The sequence below is a fragment of the Chionomys nivalis genome, chromosome 10 (genome assembly GCF_950005125.1).
Source record: "Chionomys nivalis chromosome 10, mChiNiv1.1, whole genome shotgun sequence".
In the NCBI taxonomy this organism is placed as follows: domain Eukaryota; kingdom Metazoa; phylum Chordata; class Mammalia; order Rodentia; family Cricetidae; genus Chionomys; species Chionomys nivalis.
Window position 1 is genome coordinate 47,156,717 of NC_080095.1, and position 17,284 is coordinate 47,174,000.

Sequence of the window (17,284 nt, forward strand, 5' to 3'; positions counted from 1 at the left end):
GCAATGACATTTCTCACTTTTTTAAATTGACCAAAAATATTATGAAGAACAGCTAATAAGCAACAAATAAAAACACGCAGTCAATATAAACAGGATATAACATCTCCATATATGTCTTAAAGAAGAAACATTCTGTAAGCTCAACTAAATCTGTTTAAAAGATAGAAAAGATGTTCACACTCACAAAACTAAATTCAAAGTTGGCTGGCCTATGAATTATAAATTTCGGTTTCTCAATCTACCTTCCTCAAGATGTCTTCAATACAAGAAGTAGCAAGAAATATAAGCTTAGAGCACCAAGCTGGTTACTTTTATAGGCTAATAATTAACAATCAGAATCCCAGGGGAACCTTTCACCTCCCTTTTAACATTCCTTCCACTGGGAGGTGTCAAGCCACAGACAGCTTCTCTTTCTAATAAAGAAAGCTTGGTAAAAAGAAACCAGGTAAGTTAAATTTTATTGTGCTCTAATCTTTTTTCATAAGATTAGAGAATACAAAGAGCACAATTTTTTTAATTTGTTTGATTAAAAAGAATAGCAATATCTAGTTTTGTGTTGGTAATGAAGAAAAGATTCATTAATAGTGCGGTAAAAGCACTTCATTGTATTGGAAACGATGTGATTTCATTTCTATAAAATTATTTTCAAAGCCAATGGAGAAAAGGTAATGAGGCAACTACGAGAAGTGAAGCACCGCATGTTGGAAATTAAAATGAAGACTCTGGGCATAGTTAATAACCATGAAAGTGAAAGTTAAAGCATTCTCATTTTTAAAAACCAAGACTGGAAATGAGTGGCTGTGGACATATTAAACAAGACTATTTCCCTCGCAAAGTTAAGATGGTGGAGGTGTCCTTTCCATGCTTGCAGAGACAAGCAAGGATCTTGGTTCAAATGATAACTTAACAGTTATAATCTTTTCAGCATTGCAGTGCAATCATTCTGCTTTAACTGATCCCCAGGACATGTGGCAGTATGACTTTATGATTTATCACTAAATCATACTTATGACTTATTTGATTTTAGAAATGCAACATCACTTCTACTTTTAGAAAACTTTTATAATAAGATGTTGGAAAATACAGCAAAAATTAAAGAATTCTAATTGAAGTTCAACTTGCATCCAAGTAAATGAAAAGAATAAGGTATTTGCCAAGAGTACTGCTACCCAAGATGACATGGGGAGGGAATAACAACTGCCATACTACCAGCTAATTCTAGGATCATAGATGCACAAAAAAGAGTCTTTTTATTACTGACAACTAATGGTATGAGCATATTAAAAAAAACTTAAAATGACAACATGTAGTGAGCTATAGATAGCACAGTGCCACAAATTCAGAAAAGTTCCTTCAGTAACACTAAATATTTCAAGAAATATTTACATTCTTGCCAAAAATGCCTAAACTGTGAAACCACTTTGGCAAGAACTTTGAATGAAGGAACTAAATTTACAATTTACTGTAAATCATGCCTAAAATTTATACTACTCAAAATTAAGAATTATAAAGTGACTATTGCAAATGTCACCAAGATTAAAGATAAAGAAACAAAGTAAATGACATAATAATCTATGTAGAAAATCTGATAAAATCTGCAAAAACTTTACCTATCCTAATAAGCAGTTTTGGCAAAATTGCAAAGTTAAGCTCAATGTATAAAATTCAACAGTAGTTTTACATACTTCCAGTACTAAGATATGCTTATTATAAAATATAAAAAATGAAAAGATATATAATAACCATATTTTGAAAAGAAGAACAAGGTTAGAGAAATCATACCAGCCCATTTTAATATCTACTGCAAAGCTACAGGAACCAAGAAGGTGTGGGAATGAAAGAGCAGACGTGACTATACTACTTGGTTTTCAACAAAAGCAATAAAATGATGGGAAAAGGTGAGTCTTTGAACAATGGCTCAAATAAGCAAGAAAATGAACCTGGATTATTGGTTCATATCAGAACTCCAAATGGATCATAGACCTAAATGTAAGAGCTTAATTATAAAACTAGAACTGGAGAGGCAATGATTCCATTTTAGAGTGTTTGCCTGGCATGCACAAAGCCCTGAATTCAATCCCTAGTGCTAGCAAAAGGTATAAAAAATAGGAAAATAAGCCAGGTGGTAGTGGCACACATCTTTAATCTCAGTACTCAGGAGGCAGAGGTAGACGGATCTCTGAGTTTGAGGCCAGCCTGGTCTACAAGAGCTAGTTCCAGACAGGCAAAGCTACAGAGAAACCCTGTCTTGAAAAAAAAAAAATAGGCAAATAAAGAAAAAAAGAAGAAAACAGGAAAAAAGTCTAGCCACTTTACCATTAGCAAAAGTTTCATAAGTATAAAAGAGCAAACTATAAATAAAATAGGATTTCATTAACCTAAAAAAGTTTGCTCTTCATAAGACAGTGATAAGAAAATAAACAGATGCTAGAGAGACGGCTCAGTGATAAAGAGCACTGCTGCTCTTCCAGAGCACCCGGTACAGTTCCCACTCATATGGCAACTGATAACTACCTGTAGTTGCCTTGCCAGGGGATCTGACATTCCCTTCTAGACTGCAGGCACCAGGCATGTGCACACACTGCATATACAAATAATGTAGGCAAACACTTATACACATAAAAATTAATTAAAAAAAGAAATACGTGGATCTCTGTGAGTTCGAGACCAGCCTGGTCTACAGAGCTAGTTCCAGGACAGGCTCCAAAGCCACAGAGAAACCCTGTCTTGAAAAACCAAAAAAAAAAGAAAAAAAGAAAAAAGAAAAAAAAAAAAGAAATAGGTAAGCTACAGACTGGAAAAAAAGATTTTCAGGATTCCTAGTAAACTCAAATCTAGAATAAAGAGCCTCAATAACTCAGTCATAAGAAAACAAATATCCCTGATAAAAGTTGACCAAAAGATTTGAACTGGTCCTTCATTAAAGAAGAAAGCGGGGGAGCAGATAGCTAGGTTAGCTGGCCTTACTAGCATGTGGACTGAGTCTGATCTCCAGCATGCATGTGATAAAAGCTGGGCGTGGTGGTGCATCTCAATAAAACAAAACAAATGGTGGTAAGCACCTGAGAAGTGGCACCTAATGTTGTCCCCTATCTGCCCCAAGTACATTTGTGCTGCTACACATAATAGGATACAAAGATGATAAATAGACAAAGAGATACTATCCAACTACAGTCATAATATAAACTATATAAACTGAACCCATAGCGTACTAGTAAAAACATAATAAATGGCTAAAATAAGAAGATTGATTATATCAAGTGTTAGCAAGGATGTGGGAGAACTGGTTAAGAGTATAACTAGGGACAAGTAAGGCAGAACAGTAGTTAAAGGGGTTTGCGTTAAACCTGATAACCTGAATTCAATCATTGAACCCACATGGTGAAAGGAGAGAACCAGTTCTAGCGAGCTGTCCTCTGTTGTCACATCCATGTGTGTGCATGCACATAGGCAGGCAGGCAAGCATGCACACACAAATAAAGCCAAGAAAAAGAGATGTAAATAGTATACCCATTTCTGAAATCAGTACCAGATGGGATTCTAGAACTGAAAGAAAAAGTGGACACATGACTCTGTCCCTAAGCCTGAAGCAATCTCTAATAACCACTAGCAAATGAAATTTTAGTGTTCTCCAAGGAGTCTCACTGGGGACATAAACTATCCTTAAGGGTAGGCTGCATGTCTAGCAGAATATGGTCAACAGAAAACAAATCAATGCATCTTTGCAGGTTCCTTGTTTCATAATGTCATGTCAGGATTTTTCCTTTATGTTTCTTTCTCTCTCTTTTTTTTTTGTGTGTATGCTTCATGTTTTGTGTTTTTATGGGATTCCTTAGTTAATGAGTTTCTGTATCTATATGTTTCTTGTGCCTTTTATTGGGCTCTTTTCCTTATGTTTGTTTTGCCCTGTTCTGATGTGTTTGTTTTTGTTTTATCTTATTTTATTTTATTATTATCCCTTACATGCCTGTTTTCTAATGAGACAGAAATGGGGTGAATCCAGATGGGGGAAGAGTTGGGAAGGAAATGGAAAGAGCAGAGGGAGGGGAAGACATAATCAGGATATATTGTATGGGAAAAAACTATTTTCAATTTAAAAAAAAAAAGAAAAAAACACATTAGTGTTTCAATACTAGGATAGTTGCTCTAGAATATTCAAATGTATCAGTAGCAAAGGTTAGAATTCTGAGAATTGTGCTAGGTAGATATCTCAGTGTTTTCTGTATCACACCATTTCCACTGAGAACCTGACGAGAGATAATAAATTCGATTTTCAATGAGGATTATGAAGCTGAAATTATGACATCTGATATTTTCTTCATCTATTAAATGGGGAAAATATCAAAGTTATGAGCATCTGAATATTATGGAAGACAAATGGAGCAGTACTATGAATGCTGTAACTGTCAGTTTGGGATGCACGGCAAAGAGAATGAGTGAAAACCTGATAAAGTTTTCTCAATTTGAAAAACAAAACAACAAGAACAACAAACAAACAAAACAACAACAAACTCCCTAAGATATTAAGCATACATTCTACCCTTAGGCAATTTCAATGAGAAGAAGAGGAATGAAAGCATAAGCATGGGTGAACATCTGTACACAGATGCTCAAAAGAGTTTCTTCATAATAGCCTCAAACTGGAAACAATTAAATGTCTCTCAAAAGGCAAATGAAGAAACAGTGGTGTATCCACAAATGTAGTATGATTCATAAATAAAAGTAATGAAATACTGATATATATAATGTGACCCAAGGAGTAATTTTAAAAGAGAAACAGAAAATACAGCAGATGGAAGGTACCTATCACAGTATAAGGTACTGACTATGACCAGATCATAGTTTAAGTACAGTGGCTGAAAGTTTAATGAGTACGTGGAAGCTTACAAATCATTGTTATTTCCTTTTTATTAATAAATGAGATGATGGTTCTGTACCACCAGCTGTTCACAGTTCACTGAATGAGGATCTAGTTGATAGGAGATAATCACCTCTTCCCTATAGGAGGTAAAGTGGTTCTCATTCTGCAGATTCCTCGAATGGTCATGGGAGTATGAGACCAAGAGAACATGCCAACACCCCTAAACACTTGATCACCCCATTTACCTGTATGAAAACAGATGCCTTAAAATAGGCAGAGTGATGTCAAGGACTGCCCTTCTGCTTCTGATCTCTAAGAAAAAGCCAATTTTGTACATGGAAACTATGCAAGCATAGAATTAGAAAAAGGATTGAGTGGAAGACATTTTTTGGTTATTTCAACTAAAAAAAATTTCTTATTCAGTTTTAAATACTTCTATTAATTCATTATTTTTCTTAAAACAGTTTACTCTCAGTTTATTTCCAGTTAAAGATGCTTCCATTCCCAACATTTCAGCTCTTTCAATTACTTAGAAAGGTCCACTGATCCTATTTTTCCCTCTCTCCAAGTCTGTCTCTACTTCTAAGGCAAACTCAACACCTCTCAATTCTTCCTGCCTGCACTACAATTTCTTTTTCCTAAATGCTCTCGCTGATTCTAGGCTCCCCAAACATTAATACAGTTCAACCAAATACTACTTTTAGATTCCACCATCCATTGTATCCTTTATGTATAAAACTCTTTTAAAACTAGGTTGTCACTAGTGTACCACGCCCAGGGCACTCTGGGGGAGAAACAAACAAAACTAGGATGTAAAACAAAAACCAGAAAGCGTCTAGAGAATATTAACAATAAAATAAACTTCAAAAGTTTCTCCTTACAAATATCTAATGCTATATATGCATATAAGTAAGAATTTAAAAAGAACACATAAAAAAGATGGGAAAGGCCCTTAAGAAGTTGATCAGTATTTATTTCTTATCAAATGGCATCTATAAAATAGATACCTTTTGGTAATCATTTAATGTTCATATACCATAATGCCTATTCTCTATAATCAAGCTCTAAAATCTCTTTGCACCTTACTTTTCATCCCTCCTTTTCATACAACCCTAAACTCCCGACAAACTAAAGAGTTCAACCCCCCTCTATACTCCCGCAATGGGCTGCTGCTCACAACATACTTTTCAGCTGGCATACATATCCTTTGCCTCCATTTCTGGATGTAGAAATCACACTTGAACACCTTCACAGTTCGGGTCAGATAATATACCCTCCATAAACTATCCCCAATGTCTCCTTCAAAATGCCACTAAGCATTTCCAACAGAATACAGCATGTTCATAATTATATAGTTTGTGTATATGTGAACAAGTAGCTCTTTTTTAGGCTAGACGGGAACTTTGTTTTAGTCATTGTCATATTCCTGAGGCATAAAATATTATCTCTCTGTTATATGTAAAATGAGTAGCTAGTTTTTTAAAAAGCACTAGAAAGACTTTTAAAAAGCAAAACTTAATTTTTGCTTTTTATTTTATTATGTTTTTTAAAAATTTCTATTCAAGGTTTATTTCTTAACCTAACCTTCTTACCTGGAGATATGTTATTCTCCGCTGGACCAACTCTGTCAGATCTTTGGCCTCTTTTTCCCGCCAATCACCTGCTCCATCTGTTTGACTGAGGTAGTATAGATCTGTCATGATAGATCTGTGAAAGCAAGCAACATTGGAGGTACACTTATTTGTACTGTTTCAATGGATTATACAAAACTACAGGGAGCCAGGAATAGGTGGTATTTATCTTTTATTTTCCATTAAGACTATGAAATTTAAAAATTAAGCCTCTACCATCCGCGAATTATTCCTATAGAAAATCTTCTCTGACAAAAAGATAGACAACTTTTCCCCACAGGTCAACCAATCACAGTGTCGTTCCCCACCATCTCCCCCCAAAACAGAAAAGGTATAAAGAATGTAATACAGTGTTGTTCCCTGCCTCCCCAAAAAACAGAAAAATATAAAGAATGCAATTCAGTAAGCATGATATTGGTATCTGAATGGACCACTGTGTCCTCTTGTCATTTGACGGCCCCTCTTAGTATTCCACTCTGAGTGATTGGAAAAAGAGTGTCCTAAACAATCAAGGATTACAAATTCTTTCTTTTAAAGGAACAAGTACTAAGATTTTAGGTTATATGAACATCTGCTGATATTTTTTTGGAATTATGCAATGCTTCATAAATTTTCATGTGCAAAGGCCATGGGAGTCTCTGTATCATTCCAGCTTTTATATGCCTACTGCCAAAAGGCGCATCCTCTCTTACCTTTGTAGCAGGAAAGTTGCCATAGAAAATAAGTGAATAGGTGTGTTTCTGTTCCAATAAAACTTTATTTTTAAAAAGGAAGAAAAGAGCCCGATTTTACCCTTGGATTATAATTTGCTGTTCTTTCATCAAAACTAATTTAATGGTTATGATACTTTCTCACTGTGTAACCATTATTAATTTCAATTATAACATGTTAGATTTCCTGCCAATAAACTAAAATACCCTGTAAATTGCAAAGAGATAATGTTAGAGCTGGTACAAATGGTTTTACTTAAATTGCATTGAATAAAAACAATGGTTTGCACTTAGTAGTAAAGAAAGTTCAAAAGCAGTCTCTAACAGGCCCCAAGTAATCTGTCAGTATCTGACTATGATGTCAGTATATGACTATCACAACTAGTATCTGACTATAAATCTCTACCAGTACTGATAACAACTAAGCTACCAGAATTATTGTAACAGTTTTCTGACAATTCTCCCAGCTCCCAGCTTTGCCTATGTGTAGAGTTTACTCATGGTGGCCAGTTCCTCTTAATAATCAAATAACACTTCTGCTTTGCACTTAACATTGAGTTGACCCTTCAAATCACTTAAAAGTCAAAGCCAAAGTCACTGCCTTGACTTATAAGACTTATGACCCCACCATTCGATCTGATCTCTTCCTAACAACTTCTTTGCCTACTTTATTTCAGTCACACTGGCCTCATTGCAAACATTTAGGAATATGAGCATATTGCTACTGTGGGCATTTACAACAGCTTATTTCCATACTGGAGTACCCAGACATCCATCCACATCAACCAAATATCCTGCAAATATTTGTTCAAATGTCACCTTCTTCATAAGGCTTTCCTGGATTAAACTACCTTTTTTTTGGTCAGAAAATAGATTTTTTTATTGATAGTGAGTGAAGTTGTCAGTTTTTACTACAGAAGTTGCATAAGCCAAGGTTCGCTTTATATTGATAAAAATGCCTTATTTCACTTGCAATCATAAACATTATTCCAGTAAAAGAAGTACACTTTCTCTCCTTTTTGTCTTTCTCACATGATCACAATGTTACAATGAAGTAGCTCTTACATAATGGGAGAAGAGCACACCAGGCCCTACAGTCCAGGCCAGTCCACACTGTTGCTCAAGCCTAGTGGGTACTTGCTGTGTCTCCATGTAAAATAGTTTAATATCCCCCCTCCCAGCTACTTTTAAATAGCCAACATCCTACCACCACCATCGCCCACTTATGCTCCTTCCCTCTCCTTTCTCTCCTTCCCTTCATGGGTTCCAATTCTAAAAACTCCCAGGAAGTTGTTTTGCAGAGCTTACCTTGAGAACAAAAAGCACAGACTAATACTTATACAATAAGGGAAAGGAGTTACTGGTTGGGGATAACAGTAATATGTGGTAAGGACGGCTAGGCATAGAAACTATTCAATATTCAGTCCCCTGTAAGAACTGAAGAGGACTGATCAATCAGAAGGACTCGGTTAACAAGTGTTGAAATGAGTCCTCAACAACGGTGAGTTAGTTACCTAGGAAGACATAACATGGCTTCAGTCACTTTTATTTCTACTTCTTGACTAAATGTTGCATCAGTTAGCAACTAAAACTGGCAGCTCACATAAAGCCATTTGGACTATGAATGACTGCACAGTGAATAATGATTAACACATTTGAAAAGAAGAAAATATTGATGTAAAATGACCATTAAAAGCCTAAGACACCATTCAGAATATTCAGCCTGAGTTAGTAGAAGAAGGGCTCTATATATGTTTTGGAACAATGAGTCACTATCAAAGGATTTCTGGCATTTATTGGTGTCAAAATTACCTACTCACAGGACACTCTGAAGCTTAGCTTAGTAATTTCATTTTCATCCTTTTTGAACATGGTGAGAGTATAAAACATATTGTGTTATTAATTTTTATACTTATTCTATTTTAAGATTGAAACAATTTCTTTGTATGCAGAAAATTTTAGCTACCTCTTTAACAAATTAACCTGCTAGGTCACACACAGAACAGTTTCAAATTTAAACCTTTTTCTTATTATCAAACTGAGCTCTGTCTGGAATATTGTACAGCCCACAATATTAATATTCTTCATAGTTACTAAGTTAAAAAGTTACTACTTTCCATGGCTTGAGTGTTTTCTGAGTGTCCCCAAGGGCCCATTGTGTTTAAAATCTCTATCTCCAGGGTAGCAGCATTGCAAAGTGGTAGAATGGGGTTGGATTATCTAGAAGGGGTCCTAAGATTCTTGGACGCTCAAAAGAGGCTATGTGACATCATTCATATTCTCCCCTCCATGGCCTGACTGTCTCTCCCCTCCCCTTCTCTTTGACTATCTGGCCATGTAACCTCTTCCACACGTCTCTCATGATTCTGGGAGGGCTTCAGCTGGAACTGAGCCAGAACAACATTAAGCCTGTAAACAAGTCTCTTGTCTTTATGAAACTGACTCTTTCAGACATTTCCCTGTGGTGCTGCAAACTTTCTTAACACACTGACCACATGGAATCATGATTTCACCTGAGAAGTACAGAAATCTTTAACTATAATTGTGCTGTAAGGCTCAGCTGGAAATTTACAATACTTTCTCAGTTTTATAAAAATCTATCACAACACAGTCATGGTTCTCTATATTTCAAAGGCACCACAACATCCACTCATTTCCTCCTACTCATCAAGTAGTAATGGTCATAAAACATATTGCAAATCTCCATATTAAACAGCAATATTACTGGTGGAGATAAAGCACAGTGGAATAAAAACCTACTAGCAAATGCCTATTGGAGGAAAGAAGGAAACCCAATATGCTATGCTTAGCTTTAAAATTAAAATAAACATGTGAATACACAAACACATATGTACATATACGAGAACAAAACCCAGTAAGTTTTATTGACATTCATAGCTTCAAGTGGAGGGAAAACATATTAAGCCTAATCTGAAAGGGAGTCTTTAAAATATAAAAAAAAAATGTTGTATCTTAGGCTGTCTCCTCTTTTTTTCTTAACATAGGCTCTTAATATAGTTCAGCCTGGGGTCAATTTGTGGTTTTCTTATATCAGTACCTAGAAACTGGGCTTACATAAGCCTCTATATCTAGCTGTGATTTCTAGATTCAGGGCTTAGGAGTTAAGAAATTCCTTTTCCATCAAAAATGGAAGTGAAGAACTGCATATCTTAATGAACTGGTAAATTAAAAAAAGCAGTTTACTTTCAAACCAAGTTATATTAGTACTAAGTCTTGGTAATTCATTCCATCTCAATCTGTGTAGAAGTCAAAATGATCAAGCAACTAGATGACTAAATATAAGAAAGAAAAGTGTTCAATATCATCTGACATAGAAAACTGCAAATAAAAACTATAATGTGGCAATCATTTCAACCAATTAATATGACATTTACAACACATATCCACACATGCATGCCCAAGATTTAAAGAAAAGGAACTCAAACACTTTTGCAGGGATGTAGATTAGTTTGTCATATGATTCAGTTATCTCACTTCTAAATATCTGGTATCTGAAGGAAATATAATCAGCATGTCAATGTAATATGTTTATTGCTGCATTAGTCACAGTAGCTAAGAAGTACAATCAACCTAGATGCCCGTCCTTAAATAAGAGGATAAACAAGTGTCTTAGTTAGAGTTTCTACTGCTGTGATGAAAGACCACGACCAACGCAATCTGGGAGAGGAAAGGGTTTATTAGTTTATATATCCCAAGTCACAGTCCAAACTGGGCAGGAAACTGGAGGCAGGAACCTGGAAGAGGGAGCTGATGCAGATGCCATGAAGTACTGCTGCTTACTGGCTTGCTCAGCCTGCTTTCTTCTTACAGCATCTAGGACCACTAGCCCTGGGGCGGCACTACCCACAAGGGCCCTCTCCTATCAATCACTAATTAAGGAAAAACTCTATGAAGGCATTATCTCAATTGATATTCCCTTTTATCAGATGACGCTAGCTTGTGTCAAGCTGACATAAACTAGCTAGCACAATAATAAACAAATAATAAACGTTCCTCGTTATCTTTTCCTTGGTGGCATAATCGAGACAGATTCAACACTCCCTCCCTCCACACACACACTTTCACACAAAAGTTTAGGACTATAAAAATAGAAAAACAGCTCAAGAGAAAATATGGAGAACACAGATGGAGCCAATGTTTGAGATGAAGTTTCAACTGAATATTGTTCAGCCATTAAGAAGACTGAAATCAATCCATATCTATCCCCGTGCACAAAACTCATGTCAAAATGGATTAAAGATCTCAATACAAAACCGACCACACTAAGCCTGATAGAAGAGAAAGTGGGGAGTAGTCTTCAATGCATGGGCACAGGAGACCACTTCCTAAATATAACACCAGGAGCACAGAAAATGAGAGCAAGAATAAATAAACAGGACCTCCTGAAACTGAGACGCTTCTGTAAAGCAAAGGACAGTCAATAAGACAAAAAGGCAGCCTGCTGAATGGGAAAAGATATTCACCAACCCCACATCAGACAGAGGACTGATCTCTAAAATATCCGAAGAACTCAAAAAATTAGACATCAAAATTCCAAATAACCCAATTTAAAAATGGGATACAGAACTAAACAGAGAATTCTCAACAGAAGAATCTCAAATGGCCAAAAGACACTTAAGGAAATGTTCAGCATCCTTAGCTATCAGGGAAATGCAAATCAAAAGGACTCTGAGATACCATCTTACACTTGTTAGAATGGCTAAGATCAAAAACATCAATGATAGCTTATGCTACAGAGAATACGGATGGTGGTGGGAATGCAAACTTGTACAACCACTCTGAAAATCAGTATGGCAGTTTCTCAGAAAATTGAAAATCAACCCATCTCAGAACCCAGCAATACCACTCTTGGGCATAAACCCAAAGGATGCTCAATCATACTACAAGGACATTTGTTCAACTACGTTAATAGCAGCATTATTTGTAATAGTCAGAACCTGGAAACAACCTAGATGCCCCTCAACCAAAGAATGGACAAAGAAAATATGGTACATTTACACAAAGGAGTACTGCTACTCAGCGGTAAAAAACAATGACATCTTGAAATTTGCATGGATGGAATTAGAAAAAAATATCCTGAGTGAGGTAACCCAGACCCAGAAAGATGAGCATGGCATGTACTCACTCATAAGTGGATACTAGCTGTACAGCAAAGGATAATGAGGCTAAAGTCCAAGACCCCAGAGAAGCTAAGAAACAAGGAGAACCCTAAGAGTAACATATACAGATTCCCCTGTGAAGGGGAAATAAACAAGATTTCCTGAGAAAATTGGGAGCATGTGGGTCGGGGGAAAAGAGAGGGCAGACAGCGAGGAGGAGGGAAGAAGCGGATGTGTGGAGAACTTGAAGGAGCTGGATAGTAGAGATGGAGGGAGGACAGAGACAGAGAGCAAGGATAGAAATATCTTGATTGAGGGAGCCATTATGGGGCTAGCAAGAAACCTGGCACTAGAGAAATTCCCAGGAATTCACAAGGATGGCCCCAGCTAAGACCCTAAGCAATATAAGAGAGGAGACCTGATCTTGACTTGCCCTGTAGTCAGACTGATGAATATCTTAAATATCACCATAGAACTTTCATCCAGCAACTGGTGGAAACAGAGGCAGAAACAGGCATCAGAGCACTGGACTGAACTCTCAAAGTCCAGTTAAAGAGTGGGAGGAATGAGAATATAAGCAAAAAGGTCAAGACCATGATGGGTTCACCCACTGAAACAGTTTATCTGGGCTAATAGGAGCTCACAAACGCCAGCTGGACTGGGAAGGAACAAGCATAGGGCCAAACTAGTCCCTCTGATTGTAGCTGACAGTTGCATGGTTGGGCCAGACTGCTGGGCCACTGGCAGTGGATTTATCCCTACTGCTTGTACTGACTTTTTGGAACCCGTTCTCTTTGGAGGGATACCTTGCTCAGCCTAGATATAGTAGGGAGGGCCTTGGTCCTTCCTTAAAGCAATGTGTCTTACCCTCTCTGAGGAGTGGATGAGGGGTGGGATGGAGGGAAGATGGAGGGGATGGGAGGAAGAGATGAAATGGGGACTGGGATTGGTATGTAAAATGAAAAAGGATAGCTTTTTTTGCTTTTTTTAAAAAAATAAAGTAAAATAGAAAAAAATAATTTAAAAAATGAAAAAAGACTGAAATCCCATCAATCTTACCAAGATGGATAGAACTAGTGCATACTATGCTAAGTGAATTATGACAAATACAGAAAGGTAAGTACTGTATTTCTCTTTCCTCTGTAAAGGTTTCTTAAAAGTCTACTTTAATATAAAATAGTGATAGCTAGAGGTTGAAAAAGCGGAGGTAGGGTATATATAAAGGGGTTTAGATTTAGTCACTGCACAATGTACACATATATTGAAGACATACATCAATTCCATTAATACCCACAATCAACATGTTAGTATAAAAATACATAAGGCACAATAATTAGAATACTAATGTCAATCTATTCTCAGTCTAAAATTAAGTCTGATTTTTAAATTCCCCACCCCTTTTCCCTATCAGAGGCCACATAAATAAGTCAATTATGACAGGAAACAAAGTTAAATTCACATTATTTCTTTTCCAACTCAATGATGTCTGGAAGTTGTATTCCTACAAAATGTAGTTTTCTGTGTTAAAGATCTGAATATAATCTCAGAAAGTTATGGACCATTACTGGGAAGTATGGTGATTAAAAGCATTCTCCAGAAACTCCTGATTTTCTAGAAATTCCACACCCTGAGCCACACTTCCCTATAAAATTCCCAACTAGATTATTTTGCTGTCTTTTTGTCACTAAAGCATAAAGAAATCTCATAGTTGGGCAATAAGCATGGGCTTCATGAGGCCACATCGAGGCTTAGCATATGTAAGCATAGACAAGGTTAGGTACCAGCAAATTGAGGGTAGACTCCAATGCCTGATGACAACAGGCACATTAGAACAGAATGTATGACTCTGGAGTCGGCAGCTATGAGGGCTGTCACAACTTCATTTCAAAAGCTGTCTACAGCCGGGCGGTGGTGGTACTCAACTTTCATCCCAGCACTCAGGAGGCAGAGGCAAGCAGATCTCTGTGAGTTCGAGGCCAGCCTGATCTATAAGAGATAGTTCTAGGACAGGCTCCAAAGCTATAGAAAAACCCTGTTTCAAAAAAAAAAAAAAAAGTTGTCTGTGCTTGTGTTATTGCATTTTCCAAAGTAATTTTTCTATTTTCATAGTCATAAACTTTCATGTGAAAAGGGAGGGTGTCTAGTCTGTCTCAATTTTGCCATTAAGGAAACTATAATAAGGAAGGGTTTTTGCTTATTTCTCATTCAAAATGCTAAAACATAAAATTATCCCTCAAGGGCCAGCACAGTTATAATTCATACAAGAATAATCTGAAGGTGAAGATTCAACAGATACTAAGATAAACTTGACTAAGGGAAATTGCTGCAAAGTCTAGTCCCTGGGTAAGTTTAGATCACAGACAAGGAAAATTATCTGAAATTTGTCTAAAGCTGCTGTGATGGTTACTTTCCATTATCAGTTTCATTAAATTTAGAAACATCATGCAATAGCACCTCTTGTATAAGACAATGAGAGTATTTTCAAAAAGGCTTGACTAAAGATTCAGGCTGAATGTAAGTAGCACCATTCCCTGTGCTGGGGCCCAAACTGAATAGAAAGGAAAAAGTAAGTGGAGCACCTGCATTCATCTCTTTGCTTTCTTACTGCAAACAATGTGACCAGCTGCCTAATTTCCCTGCCAGCTTGAGTTTTTTACCAAGTGAGACTGAACTCTCAAACTGAGAATCAAAACAGACCTTCCGGCTTCCAAGTTGTTTCTTGTCAGGCATTTGATCACAATAACAAGGAAAGTAACTGATACAGGTACCTCACTTCTAAAAATAGCTACAAACAGGTTTAAAGTAACTCTCCTGTATTCACTGGAGATACATTTGGAGACCCGCTACTCAGTGGCTGCTTGAAACCATATACAGAAATATTTCTTCCTATACATACAAATATAGACATAGTATGAATTAGACATAGTAAGAATTAGTATTTCTACCTCTGCAGTTTGTGGGTATTATGAAGTGCACAAAGTACTACATGAAAACAAGCACTACAACCTGTAGTCCTGATAGTCCACCTGGTAACAGGGACAGCTACTAAGTGACTTACTGGTAGTTAACATATTCAGATTGGACTGGATATACAAAGAAATGATTCACATCCTGGCAAGATGGTATGAAATCTCACTGTGCTACTTGAAATGATGTGCAATTTAAAACTTGTAAATTGTTTATTCCTGGAATTTTCCATTTAGTATTTCTGGATGTTGGTTAACAATGGCTAACAGACTAGATAGATGAACATATAAGAGGGGACTACTGTAATTCTGCTTACCTCACAGGGTTACTGGATTGGTAATGTTAGTGTACTAATAATGAAGACACTGTATCATTAGTGATTAGCATTAAACAATCTTTGGTAAATCATTTTTAATATGCAAATCATTCTTAAGTTTGGAACCTCCCTCCAAATAACAATGGATACAGGCAAACCAATGGCTACTAGATATAGTATAATCGTCTACCTAGATCCTTACTGGAAACTTCATTGTAAGAAGGAAGGGCATCCCTTCAAGAAAATAGAGAATTAGTGTTTGGTAGATATAGACAAAGGGATAAACAGAAAGAGAACAACTTCCCATGAAAAATATCTCCCTGTGATCCTAAGTACTAGGAAGAATGTTCTATTAACACTTGAAAATACTTCTGGATGTTCATAGAGAAAATTTTGTCCAAGAAATTAAAAAATGAGAAAGATTACATACACTGTAGGCTAATAAGAATCTCAAACAAATCGCATCTCAAAAAAATTAAGATATTTTTTTATCCCCTCTGTATGTGTGTGTGTGTGTAAGAGAGAGACAGAGACAGAGACAGAGAGAGACAGAGAGACAGAAAAAGACATAAAACACAAAGATCTGATCTGAAGAAGGGAAAACTTAACTTTTCAAGAGTGGAAGCATCAACTCTTGAGCCTTTCAAAGAAAAAAAGAGTGGGAAAACAAAACAAAGTTACTAGGCTACAACAGCTATGATCCAAAAATATTACAGTGTACAAGCCATTAACAAGCTATCAATCTTTCTTCCCTATTATTAGATATATAACTATATTCCTTATCTCCAAAGTTATTTCCCAGCCTCCACAAAGGCCTTTTGTGTATCAGCCAATCTTTAATCAGGATCCTCAGCAATAAGTATCACTTATTGTTTGGAGAGCACATCTAAGTCTGCTATTAACAATAGTAGTCATTACATATTATTGATAATGAGCTGATACAGACTTAACAGTGGAGATGATAATGCTGCTTCCCAGACCGCTTTTTCAACAGCTTTAGTCAACTTAATTGCAAAATAGTTTATTGGCTATTTGGTTCTGTGAGCCTTCCTGTCCTTCAGTTTGAAGTTCAATAATTGCTGTCATTTAAAAGGAGAAAGAAGAAACTCCAGGAGCAATTTCATAAACTGGTATCTGACAGGATGAAGAAGGCAAAAGAATCTGCAGCAATCTAAAGGGTGATAATACAAAAATCCACAATACGCAGAGGTGAAGGTATAAATCTAAGCACTGAATTCATAGTAACATATAGATATTAAAACCACAGTGGGCAAAAGAATCATTCCAAAATACTTACTTCCATCTCACTACTTCAAAGAAAGGGGGTTGAGGCCATTTGTGATTAATGATAGAAAAAAAAAAGCAAAGCAAAAACAAAACAAGCAAAACTACTTGGCTGCAGTACTATGAAACACAGTGGCAGGCAATGACTAGAATGAACTTAACTGGAGACCCTGTGGTGCTGTGGATTGACATGCATGTAGCAGGGAGCAATCTACTTTGCAGCATATTCTTCTAAGTTCTTCATTTATATTTAAGATTTAATAATTTTATTATCTGACATGAGTTTTTCCTGCAAGTATAGAGGTATACCACATGTGTGCCTGGTGCCAAGAGATCAGAAGAGGGCACCAGATCCCCTGGGACTGGAGTTAAGAGATGGTTGTGAGCTGCCATGT

General features: G+C 36.5%; 1 protein-coding gene across 3 annotated transcripts in view; it reads right to left on the reverse strand.

The window, feature by feature from the left end:
• The window catches only part of Fut8 (fucosyltransferase 8), a 236,883-nt gene that overhangs the window by 56,066 nt on the left and 163,533 nt on the right, over nt 1–17,284 (reverse strand). For all 3 annotated transcript variants that reach the window (XM_057782923.1, XM_057782921.1, XM_057782922.1), the window contains one exon: nt 6,454–6,568. In XM_057782923.1, the coding sequence (XP_057638906.1) occupies nt 6,454–6,568 (115 nt within the window). The remainder of the gene's footprint in view (nt 1–6,453; nt 6,569–17,284) is intronic.